At 40.2% G+C, this 13,356-nt stretch overlaps 1 protein-coding gene across 2 annotated transcripts in view; it reads right to left on the bottom strand.

Annotated features, from left to right (window-relative positions):
- KIF5C (kinesin family member 5C) overlaps nucleotides 1–13,356 on the bottom strand; it is a 146,758-nt gene that overhangs the window by 36,992 nt on the left and 96,410 nt on the right. For both annotated transcript variants that reach the window (XM_070579701.1, XM_070579702.1), the window contains exons 13-15: nucleotides 8,574–8,642; nucleotides 6,777–6,983; nucleotides 4,452–4,598 (exon numbers count right to left, since the gene is read on the bottom strand). In XM_070579701.1, coding sequence (XP_070435802.1) covers nucleotides 4,452–4,598; nucleotides 6,777–6,983; nucleotides 8,574–8,642 — 423 coding nt within the window. The remainder of the gene's footprint in view (nucleotides 1–4,451; nucleotides 4,599–6,776; nucleotides 6,984–8,573; nucleotides 8,643–13,356) is intronic.

Raw genomic sequence — 13,356 nt, 5'->3', positions numbered from 1 at the left:
ACTTCCTATTCTGTTTGTGGCTATATTCCTAGAAATCTTCGTTTTAAGGAAAGCCCAGCGATATAGGAACATGAAAAGAAGAGGAAGCTCACTAATAAACCTGGATAAAGTCAACGCTAGGCTCATCTTGTCATTTCTGGTCTCATTTTGTTTTGTTCACTAAACGAAATATTGCCTGGACTCTGCAAATGTTTCAAGACACAACTGAGATGGAGAAATATGGGTTCTTCTGTTTCCTTGTTCAGACTTGTCATATTCTGGCACTGAGGACTTGGGGAGACTAACAGCCGTCTTTTCCCCTCACCCCACAGTACTACAAGGGGGGACCCCATGGGAACAGAATAGAATTTTAGAAACAAAAATACAAGATCATTGAAGAAAGATTTCCTGATCTGCTCATTTTCTTAGATCTAAAGAATTCTTTCAATCGAGCAGTCATAAACAGTAAGAAAAGTATCCACAATAAGTGAGACTACATCAAACCAAAAAGCTTCTGCAAAGCAAAAGAAACAATAAAATGGAAAGGCAATCTATGGAATGGGAGATAATATTTGCAAATCATATATCTGATTAGGGGTTAATATCCAAAATATATAAAGAACTCATAAAACTCAGCAAAAAGAATAACCTCATTAAAACATGGGTTGAGGAACTAACTGAATAGACATGTTTTTCAAGGAAGACACACAAATGGCCAACAGGTACATGAAAAGGGGCTTGGTATCACTAATCATCAGGAAACGCAAATCAAAACCATAAAAAGATATCACTTCACACCTGTTAGAATGGATGATAGCCATTCTAACATCTAAGTGTGGAGAAAGGGAACCCTAGTGCACTGCTGGTAGGATTGCAAATTGATACAGCCAATATGAAAACCAGTATGGTGGTCTCTCAAAAAGTGAAAAATAGAGCCAGCCCTGATGGCCTAGCAGTTAAAGTTTGGTGCCCTCCGCTTCAGCAGCCTGGGTTCGGTTCCCAGGCGCAGAACCACACCACTCATCTGTCAGTTGCCATGTTGTGGTGGCAGCTCACATAGAAGAACTACAAGGACTTATGACTAGAATATACAACTATGTACAGGGGCTTTAGGAAGGAAAAAAAAAAAGAGTGAGGCAGATTGGCAACAGATATTAGCTCAGGGGAAATCTTTCCCAGCAAAAGAAGGAAAACAAAACTACCATATGATCCAGCAATCCCACCTCTGGGTATATATCCAAGGGAACTGAAATCAGGATCTTGTAGAGATGCCTGCACTCCTGTGTTCACTGCAGCATTACTCACAACAGCCAAGAAATGGAAACAATCTAAGTGTCGGTCAACAGATGAGGTTAAAGAAGATGTAGTGTGTGTGTATATGTATATACATGTATATATGTGTATGTACACACACACACACACACACACACACACAATGGAATATTATTTAGCCATGAGAAAGGACATCCTGCCATCTGTAACATGGATGAACCTTGAGGGCTCATCCCTCAAGTGAAGTAAGTGACGTAAGTCAGACAGAGAAAGACAGATGCTGTATGATCTCACTTATACGTAGAATCTAAAAAAGTCAAACTCAGAGAAACGGAGAGTAGAGTGGTAGTTACCAGGGGTTGGAGGGTGAGGGAAACACAGAGATATTGGACAAAGGGTACAAACTTCCAGTTTTGACAAGATAAGTTTGGGGATCTAATGAACAGCATGGTGATAATAGCTAATAATATTGTATCATATACTTGAATGTTGCTAAGAGAGTAGATGTTAAATGTTCTCACCACAAAAAGAAATGGTAACTATGTGATGGGATGCAGGTGGTAGCTAATGCTACAGTGATAATCATTTTATAACATATAAATGTATCAAATCAACACATTAAACTTATACACCTTAAACTTATACAAATCGTATGTCGATTATATCTCAATAAAGCTGGGAGAAAAAAGGAAAAAGTATCTGTACCCATAATGACAGATCTGAGAAGTATCTGTATATATCTTGTAATTTCTGAGCTGACAATCTTTGTGATAATCTGGACTAATCTTGTCATTTACAAAGTAGGAAAATAAAGCCCAGAGAAGTGAGTGACTCACCCAAAGTCACATAACTCCTCCTGTTAGCTCTCATTGCCCTAATAATTAAATCATAACTATTAAAAAAACCCAAAAACTAAATGATTAAGAACATGATGCTCTATAAGTGAAAGTTATCAATGAAATCAACTAGTTATCAATGAAATTAACTAGGGCATCCAATGTCTGGAATCCAAAAATATCTTTAAAACATTCAGTTGAGAATTTAAAAATAATTTCAATCATATTTCAGATTCCCAAAAGTAAGGACTCTTTTTTTTTTAATGCTGAAGCACCCAGACACTCCTTGATTTCATTAGCATTTTTCATCAGCTCTATTTTAGAACTCAGCATAAAAATATCTTCCTTTATCGTTATCAGCAGCAGGTGCCAACTTCCCATAAATCAACTCCACCTTCATGTTTCAAGGGCCATTTAATCACCCCAACGTCTGAAGTTTATTCCTCAACACCAACGTATGCTTCTAAAAGTTAAATCTTCAAACATACAATCACCAAACTGAAGCCAAATAAGGTTAATTTTATAGTATCTGAGAATTCAATGCTAAAATTAGATTCATTCGTGAAGATTCATGAAACATTCAGTTACAATAGAGGTTCCATGAAGGAATGATTAGGTTTACAAGAGGTCATATATTCTAAGCCTAGCTATGTTATACCATCCAAGAAGGACTTTCTGTGTTTCCCAGAAATGCCTGTAAATGGAAGTAACTTGGGGAGACTTTTCTAGAATTTAATAATCCCAACTCCAAACCTGAGTGTTCCCACAAGGCAGGCTGATGTCGAATTTAGCCTTTTAAAGGTCAAATGACTAAACTCAAAGAATTTGGTTTTAGGGACTTGTGAAGTGGAAGTTGAGCAATGTAACACCTTTCCTTTGGCTTGATAAAATCAACCCACACTTATCAATGGCTACTCTGTACCAGGTGCTGTGTTAATATAAAGCTAGGTAATCAAAACAGTATGGTAATGGCATAAAGATTAGACCAATGAAACAGAATAAAGAGACCAGGAACAGCCTCAAACTCTTTTGGGGGTGATGGATATGTTCCTAATCTTACTGTGGTGATGGTTTCATGAGTGTATACATATGTCAAAACTTCCAAAACTGTACACTTTAAATAAGTGTAGCTTACTTTATGTCAATTATACTTCAAGATAGCCATCTTTTTAAATATCTATTTTATTTTTCAACAGCCTCTTTACATTGTGGCAAATGGTTACTTGTTTCTGGCTGATAACATTGTTTATTCTCTCTTTTCCCTCTATTCCTAGCTCAGGGACAACTTTACACCACCTGCATCTTCCTACCTCACTTACTTGCTATCAGTGGCACCAGTGTGCACAACTTCAGGGGATTATAACCATGGTTGGTTTAAGCCAATTATAGTCATTCCATTTCTCTTTGCTTTCCCAGCTTCCCTTTCAATTTGGGGTGACTATGTGACTCAATTCTGGCCAATAAGGCATAACAGATGTCTATTAAGGACTTCTGGGATATAGTTCCGTCCTAGATGAAATTTGGCTCTCTCTTCAGCCCATCTACCTTGGATGTGTTTGTGTGAGGATGTGATGATTGATGCTATGGCAGCTCTTTTGCTACCATGAGACAAAACCCTACAGATATGAAAAGGTAACAGGTTGAAAAAGCAGAAAGGAAATAAAGAAAAATCTTGGATCCTTGATATTGTTGAAACACTGCATCAAAGCAAAATTTGCTTCTAAAACTCTAGAAAACCTAAGAATGACCTGGGGAATCTTGTTAAAATGCAGATTCTGATTCAGTAGGTCTGAGGTGGGCCTGAGAGTCTATAATTCCAACAAGCTCCCAGGTGATGCAGATCACAACCTGAATAGCAAGATTCCAGACTTCTCATAATACTGTGAATGATTAAATGTGGCTTTACTTTTTTAAGCCACTGCTAGAATCTTATTACTATCAACTGAAAGCTTTCCTAATTCATACTGATTGGCTGGAGAATTTTCACTCTGTTGGGTTCTCATAGAAAAGGAAAAACACAATTATGAGACCAGAACTGTTGCTTAACCTATCTAACTCCAAACTTCTGTGACACTGGCCCATAAGTTTGAGGAATAAACCAGTTTACATAAGGCCAACCAAGATCGGAAGAGACTTCCTAGATTTGAAAGGTAAACTTTTTTCTCCTCCTTCTCATCCAAACAATCATTTACTTAGTCATTCAATCAGCCTTTGTTCATTCATTCGAATATTATGAAGCACATGGCAGATGCAAAGCACTATGATAAGCACTGGTTACTTAAGAGAATAAAACCCAGACCCCGCTGGTCTAGAACCGCTCTGTCGTAAGAGCAGGCAGAGAGGACAAAGGAAGGGCCGGCTTACAGTCTTCACATCGTTGGTGCCAATAATCCCACCGATCTCCCCTAGATCCTTCAGCAGCAAATTCAGGATCTCGGTGGCTCTCTTTTTCTGGTGGTTGCTTAGCTCTTGTAGCTGGCTCAGCTCTCTCTGTGTGGTTGTCAACGTAGTCTGAAAAACAAATTGTAATAACAAATTAAAAGAGTTGTCCGTTGATATAACACATGCAGCGTTGCAAAGAACAACATAATCTAGGATGGAACTCTTGTACCATTTCATGTTACTGCAACATAGGAGTTCTCTTAAGGCAAACTATAGCATAGCACTGCATTCTCTGATAAGAAGAGGACTTGTCTTGACCTGATATGTTATATATCTATATATCAGATGACGATTTCCAGACCTGTGAAATAAGTTTCCTTATTAAAAATAAAGCCCAAAAGGAGCCCTTAGGTTTATAACATGCAATCACACCTTCCTGCTTACCAGATGTTCTGTTTCAGTCCATATTCTCAAGCGTCTAAACATACCTGCAAGCGTACACACCTCCACTCCCAAACCAAGTGGCTCCCTGGACCACTTCCAAATTCCCACCTGACTTCATAATAATAGATGGGTCTGGAAGGCCCCGAGGGACAGAAATGAGTTTAGAAAACAACTTAGAAAAAGTCTTCTAATCTTCACAGTGAAGCTGAATTGAACACTCGTCATCTCTTTCCAAAATTATGCAAGTTCAACAAGAGATGGATTCTAATATATAGCAAAAATTCCATTTTATTGGAATATTTATTCAAAATATTTATTCCAAATGTTATCAAAACTATTTTTTTCCCATCCCTCATGTATGTTACCAAAAGGCATACATATTTTCGACTAACTTAATGAACCCTCAACATCAAGAGAATAGCCATCTTTTGGTGTGTTGGTATTAACTCAGCCAACAAAGAAAATAATTCCCCTAAATTATGGAGCTGTGGAGGTTAACGTAAAGACTTTATGCAATTCTTCCATAGGCAGCTATTTTACTACAGCACTTTTTAATGATCTGACCAAAAACAGTACTCTAAACAAGTCTAGTAATACTTTGGTTTGACAGAAAGGAAGAATTGTATTATGGAAAATGTTTCATTGTTTTGAGAAGAAAATAATACAAGGACTAGCTAAAGAATCCTATAGAAACAGTACACAGAGAACATCTAAGTCTCCTCCTTTCCTAAGTGATTTCTGGTTTGTTTTTTCACTTGCTTTTTTTTGGCATTGCCACTGCTTATTTCATTTTCTTTTTAAAATCCACGGAAGCAGCAGTTCCATCTGGGGAAGCCATTAAAAAGGTCTTCCTCCATGCAGTTGAATGTATGGAGTGAGGAGCATTTTCCATCAGCTCCACGGTGAGCAGATTAGCCTTCCTGCACCATCTGCTCCTTCTCCCTGCCCAGGAGGACTGGATGTTTTCCACAATGGAGGCTGGGCACAGTCCCATGATACCAGGCCATCAGGCCGAGGTGCCAAGGGCAGCTGGTAACGGCCACTCAGCTTCCCATCACCCATTTTCCAAGTAGAAAAAGACAAAATGGACACATCCCACCACCAGCCACCTCACCAAATGCTCACTGATCCTGCGGTTGCTAGCTCACTGTGCAGAACCTGCGGCATCTTTGACTAGGAGAATCTGACAACTAGGAAATGTGTAGACTGAAGCACTCGCTTAAAACAGGATAAGAAACAAACCAGGAGAGCTCAGTCCTGGGCCAGGACAAGGAGCCATGGGGAGGGAATGGATTTCATTCAGGAAGGTGTAATCAAGAGGAGAGAAATCAATACGTTCCATGGGTCACCCACTCCCACCTGTTAACAAGACACTTAAGATTTATTTATTGATATTGTAGCATATGCACAGGTCCGTGCTAAGTGCTTTAGGTAAACTGTCACTAATTCTCATGCTCTGAAAGGGAGATGTTATTATCACCATTTTTTACAAATAAGGGAATGAATACTCAAGAAATGTAAATGTCTGGACTAAGGCTTAACAGTTGTAAAGTCAAAATGTTAACCAGGATTCTTCTGACTCCAAAGTCTGCACTCTCTTGACTATTCCACAAGGCATCTCTGCTAATGTTATAAATCCCCTGGATATAAAACAGTTGTGATATGCAGTGCCGGAATGAGAGGACAAAAGTTATTTACACAAAGTTTTTCAATTATTGGAGGATTTCAGAGAATGCATCTACGTCAAACACTGAAAAACCATTAGCCAACTGCCTTTCTATATACTGTCTGTCAACAAACGTCAATGTAAGTACAGGAATGGCAGCTGAGGAAGTCCCGCCCCCTAGAAACAAATGCTTCAACCGTTTTTTGGGCCAGTTCATCTGTCAGCTGCTCATTGGCTCTGGTCTTGTCCTCCACTTCCTGTGACTTCTGGTCATAATTGACAGCCAGCTCCTCCAGGGCCTGGAGAACTTCCTTCACTTCATCTTTGGCTGCCTCGTTTTCAATCTGGAGACGTGTCAGCTCCTCCTGGATCTTCTCATAGTCTCTTCTTGTGGAAGCTAAAAGCTGGGGAAATGAGATGGTGTGGAATTGGTGAATCTAAATGTTCAAATGTTTCTGTTCTGTGCTCTGTCCAAAATAAAGTAGTTAAAAAAAAACAGATACAAGAAAACAAGTTGGAAAAGCTCAGGATAACTAGAAATCCTATTATGTATTCAGATACTAGACTGAAAAATAGCATGTTAGCTACATAGGCTTAACTCATGGGGGACTCATTTCTGAGGACTATCATAACACTTACATCGTTGTTTACCATTATTACCATTTCACATTGTAAACAGGTCAATTTCAGACACAATCAAAACAATATAAAAGGGCAGTCGTCAATTTTTCTTAATATTCATCAAAGATATATAGAGGGATATACCCCAAACATTAACACTAATTAAAAGTGAATGACTGGGTTTGCGGATGCTTTCATTATCTTTGTGCCTACTGTATCTTCTGATCTTCCTATAATGAACAGATATTGCCATGAGAGTATATAAAAAGAAAAATATTAAGAGTTGTAATTGTAACAGAAAGGAAAGTTTAGCACAGGCAGTTGTACCAAGTTGGAGATGCAAAGGAATAGAATGGGAGGAAGAGGGCAGGAAATACTAAGCAAATGGAAGACTCAACTAGAGTTAAGAGGGAAATCAATTAAATACGGTTGATCTGATTGCAAAGGCACAGATGATCTCCCTGCCAAGGGAAGTGTTTGGGCAGGGGGCATAATCATTGCCCTGCAGAGACAAAGGGGAACAAAGAGGCAGAGGAAGGAAATGGTTACAGAGAGAGTCACGTCTATGGGAGGGCTGGGACTCGGGACATGAACCCAAGCCACCTGCTATAATTGCATCATGTGATCCAATCCGCAGCATTTTAGCAACAAAGCAGAAAGCACCCTAAAGCACAAAAGAGAAAAAAATACTTAGATGGCCTTCAGCAAGAGAATTACTCCATTATCCACGTTTGATAGATTGGCTGTCTGTCCTCTGCTTAGGTTCCTGTTCGTAAAATACTTGGCAAACACGATGCAATACAGAAATTTCCCGGAGAACTGAATGCCATTGGGGAAAGACTGAAAACACTTTGCCTCCTTTTCACTGTATCACATACACACTGTCACAGCACCTGGACCCCTGTCCTCTTTCCTCTCCCCTCCTCTACTTGCTACTTTCGTTCTTTGTGGGTTTTTCCCCCTACAAGATAGCATGAGAACATGGTGTACATCAAAGACCTGGGCTGGCTGATTTGCAAAGCTGAAAAAGACTAAACCAGCAAGAAGCAGGAATGCTGGGCTGTGGGTATGAGGAAGTAAAATCATTCCTGCTCAACTACCAAGCTCCTCCTTTGTCTCTGTTCTTCAAAGACTAAGTGTAGCAATCAGCTCCTCACTCTCAAAGCCCCAGGGCTCTATGAAGTCAGACATTTATTTTCTAAATTCAGCTAAAATCAGCTTTTAACAGGCATTGAAAGGAAATCTACCAACAAATTTCCACAGGATTCAGTGATTTTAAAAAAAATTCTTTGCAAATTAAATTTCTGAAACAAACATCAACAACAAAGAATAATAAAAGAACCTTGTAAAAAAAATTTTATTGTATTCTTTACCTCATCCTGATCCAACATCTGTTGCTTTAGCTTTTCAGCCAGCTGGCTCTGCTGGTTAATTTCATCATCCTGAAACGAAACATCATGTTTAATTTTTTGGGTTAGTTATGTCATTTTTGATATCCTGGTTTTGCAACGACAGTCAATGCAACGATAGCCAGCTGTCAGCTCACTAATAAGATGAACAGACTGGTGTGGTGTATCCCACAGCACAGAGATTGGTTCTGGGATCCTGATTTGGTTAAAACACTACTTTGCCCACCTTTCTCAGCAGATGAAATATCTGAATATTCTGGGAAATATAACATCCTGCACATTCAACTCAATTCCTGCTCATCTAGAAATCAGAGATCTAGGATTTGGGAACTGAAAGGGCCTTGAGAGCTATCCCTCCCAAATCAAAGAGGTTAACAGTGAATTCCTAGTTCAAAAAATAAGGGAGTGAATTTCTAACAATCTGCACGGTAATAGATTCATGTCCCAAATCTGGTCAAACACATCAGTGACCAGGAATGCTGCCACGTGTACAGTAGGAGAGACAAGGATTTCCACTTCAAACCTCTTACTTAGACTGGAAAAATATTTGCTAGAGAATTAATCTTTGGCAAGAACAGACCGCCCTCTTGATTAGAAGTTAATTTTCTTACCAGTTTGAAAAAACAAAGAAACTCAAGGAAGTTGGGGGTGAGAAGCATTAAGGTTTACTTTCTGGCCGGTCACTGAAGTGGGAAAGCATCCTCCCACAGGCAAACGCGCTCTCCTCACTCTCATTTTCTGCCACTAGGTGCTGCTGCCACAAAAGCCAGAGCTGCCTGCCTCTCACCTCCCCGTGCAACTGTCTCTGCTTCTCCCAAAACCCAGTCCACTCAGGGCAGGCAAAGCAGCATGTGGACGACGCCCAACCTCAGGAGACTCAGTCTTTGCTACAAAGATTCAAATGAGCTCAAATGCAGTTTTGAGGCACAGCCTGTGAAGGACGACAACTTGACTTCACATGTGCCTCTCCCTTAGAAACAGGAGAAAATCCTATTGAATGACACTTCAAGGGTCTCAACCCTAAGCAGAGTCATGTTCAGTTCAGTATTCTCGGGTCCCTCTTTGTGCCAGGTGCTGCCCAGGTGTTTTCATCAGCAGCCCATAAAAAACCCTGCACTGTGCTTTTCACCTTTTCCAGAGGTGAGGTGAGGGGTGAACTCAAGGACCTGGGTGGCAGAATTGCAGTTTTCCAAGGGTAGTCTGCAGCCTGTTTGGTCGTGTCTATGCATACATTTAAATCAGATTAACTCAGTGTCACAACCTAATGCTTTCCGCAGAGCAAGAAAACTCTAAAATCAGCATGACAGGAGCCATATCTCCTTTTCCTTTATGTAGAACATCTTTTGATCTTATTTCTCTACTCAAGGACATCCTGTTTCTACTGAACTTTTTACACCAATGTTCCTTTAATGGTTCTACAAAAATACTCTTGACTTTCCTCTCCAAATCAGATTGCTGGCAGGAGAATTAGGGAAATTACACCAGAGTGAAACTGCTGAAAAATGGTACTTCCACAGCTAGGAGACTATTTTGTAGAGCATTATTTTCTCTTCTACATTATAAACTTAGAATGTCAGTTACCAGGAACAATTTCGTGTTTATGGTCCTCAGCACATAAATATTAAACAACTTAAAATAAAAGACTCAAGGAGTTTAACATCAGGGAGCTGCCATCTCTTCCCCTGGGACATGTAAGCCATGGCTACAAGTGCTATAAATCACAAGAGAAGCAAAACGGTGGAGCAAGCACTTGTTCTTATACTGTGTTCATCTCAAGGCCTGAAGATGCAGGCTTCCTCCCATACAGGTGGCAAGCCGGGGCACAGTGATTTTTTGAGGTACAGTGAGAAACCAAGGGCCCTGAGCCCCTCTAGGAAGGACGAAGAACAGGGATTACGTCATAAGGACATGAATCACTCATACCAGAGACATTTCCAAAACTACACTTAAGGGAACTTCTCTAAGGAATTAGCACAGTCTACTGTGATGTTTAAAAAATTTTTCAAAACTTTCAGAATAAGATACACTGGGCAATCTGTATCTATACATTCAATTGCATCTCTTAGAACATGCTCAGTCTGATGCTGACTATTAAGATCGAGTCTGTGGATAACAGATTTCAAAGCACTTTTCAGAAAATATTCTTGTACTTGAATTGTCTTATACATGAAATAGGTGAGTGTCAACAGGTCACTGGTCACCTTTAATTATAAAGATGTTTTCATTGCAATGGTAATCAGTGAAATATGGTCCAACTTATATTTCTACTTACACTTAATTCCTCTCATCCTTTTCCAGTAGTACAGTAGTACTGGAGAGATGATGAAGAAGAAGAGAGACAGTGCCAACACCAATTTGCTCATCTTATAACTCAGCCCACCTCTGCACCACCACCCCTCTAATACCACATATGACATGGCTTCTCCCTTAAGCAAATCCAGAAGGGAGAAGGTAGAAAAGAAAGAAAAACACTAATATTTATTGAGTGCTATATACTAGAAACTTTTAATCCCCATTGTAACCTTTAAAGTAACATAACTGAGCCCCAGGTTGCAGATGAAAAAAAATATTTTCAGCACAGTAGGGCATCAGCCAGGTCTCAGCATTATCAAGTCACATCGCAGGTCTGACTCTAACGTGCATGCTTTTCCATCACACAGCACTGATTCGAGAGAAGATCTGTCCTTACTCCTCTGGAGGGGCAGCACAGGACAGAGGCGGCAGCTGGGAGGAGAGCGAGATGTCCTTCTCTCACTACATTCTAAATAGATTGATTAGGGTTGACAAGTTCCTCATATAAAGGGCTAAAGCCAAAATGGGAATGAGCACTGGACTGGGGAGTCAGAAGATGTGGAACCTCATTGCAGCTCTGCCACCTACGAGTGACGTAAACTTGGGCAAGTCATGTAACCATCCTGGGCTAGTTGCTCATCCAGACCTAGATACTTTCAGCTCTACTGTTCAATAATCTATCAAGATGCTATATCCCAACTCACGTATTCTCAAAAGTAGCAAACTACCTACATCATCAGAAGCATGAAATACCTTCTAGAACCTTTAAGCGGAGGACAAATAAGAATGACAGCTGATCAGACATAATCAGGCAGTCCATAGGTAGAGTTACTAAGGTCAAACCACTAGCTCTGGTGCCTTCGAAGGCTGAGCTTTTGGGTGCAGCTCTCTCCCAGATCTCTCAGCATCAACCTGTGATGGACCACAAATGCTAACCTTGAAATGAGTGCTTTACAGGCTTTTCAAGGCATATGTCAAAGGAAAATGATATGATGGAAGATTTCCTAGGCTGGTCATCAGGAGGCAGAGACTCGGGGTCAGCTCTGCCAGCTACCAACTGAATACCTACAAGGCATGACATTTTCATCACTCTGAGCTCAGTCCTCATCACTACCTTTTGGAAGCTGGATTCAAGACTCTAAAATCTTTCTCAGATCAATGAAAGCTCCTCATGCCACCAAAGTAAATGATCCCAATTCCAACCATGGTAGGAGTCTATTCATAAAGAACAGAGTATAGAATCAGGTTATCACCTCTCTTCTGGCATTCTTTGGGGATTACTAAAAATGAACCCACCAATTCTAAAATGAGGGAAAAGATTGCAGTATGTTTAAACAACAGCATTTGTTTGGAGAAATCAAGAAATTGCATATACTGTTAACTTACTATTGATTTCCTTTTTCTCTCACTTGGTTTTGAGGTTTTACGTAAAATACCTGGGTAGAAACGGAAGGGTAACAGTATGTCAAGTGCCTAAAGGGCAATTAACCCTGCTATCATGCGTGTGAACATCTTATTAAACATGTTAGCAGAAGGGTAGGGTGACCCCAGTTTAGTGCTGTGGTTATAATACCAACTCCCAGAGTCACAAACACAAAGCAGAACTAGCTCTCACAAGGTGACCAACCACATTTCTCTTGTAAAGGTGATACCAGACTGTGCTGTACTCAGAAGAGAGAGGCCTGTGAGATTAATGGCAACGTTAACATAACAAAGCTGTTTCATCCAAGCCAGAGGTGTCCCCATGCACTCTGAGGTGAACCACAGCAAAAAAGATTAAATCAGACTAAAAATATCAGCAACCTTGATGAAATGAACTGAGAGGATTTAGAATATTCCAAGGGCAAGATGCCAAGATCACGTGAAACACCAATTTAATTTCCTACACTTCTGGGATTTCTAACCTGACCTTCATTGGGGATGAATGATACACAGTGTTCTCCAAGGTCTCTTTTCCTCTATTCCAACCTGTGCATTGACATGACTATTTGAGTCCCAAAAGTTTGCCATAAAATTGGACATCCCTAATCAGCACGTCCAAACTTTTCATTCAAGAGTATGCTCCTGGAAACAGCTTTACCGATAAGGTAGCAGCTATCAGACCACACACCACTTCTACTGGTTCCTCATCCCAGGGCCTTAGAGTTACATGATTAAAGTACACACTTGAGTTTTAGGAGCCACCACCCTTGCCTCCACAGCTGGGACTACTGTTGGAGTTTCCAAGAGGTAAGGGAGAGGCCCAGAGAAGAAAAGAAGAGAGAATTAAACAAAGATCACACACACATACATACACACCCAACCCTCATGCAGTGATCAGCCCCAGTCCAATGTCTAGAAGTGAAGACTGTCTATCCAGGCCAACACTCCCTTCTTCCAAGCAAATTTTCCAGTCAAGTTTCCTGAGTCTGCCCAATCAAGAGCTAGGGTAGAAATTAGGAAGACAGATATAAAC

This window comes from Equus przewalskii, chromosome 17 (assembly GCF_037783145.1).
Source record: "Equus przewalskii isolate Varuska chromosome 17, EquPr2, whole genome shotgun sequence".
In the NCBI taxonomy this organism is placed as follows: Eukaryota; Metazoa; Chordata; class Mammalia; order Perissodactyla; family Equidae; genus Equus; species Equus przewalskii.
This window is presented reverse-complemented; position numbering and strand designations above follow the sequence as displayed.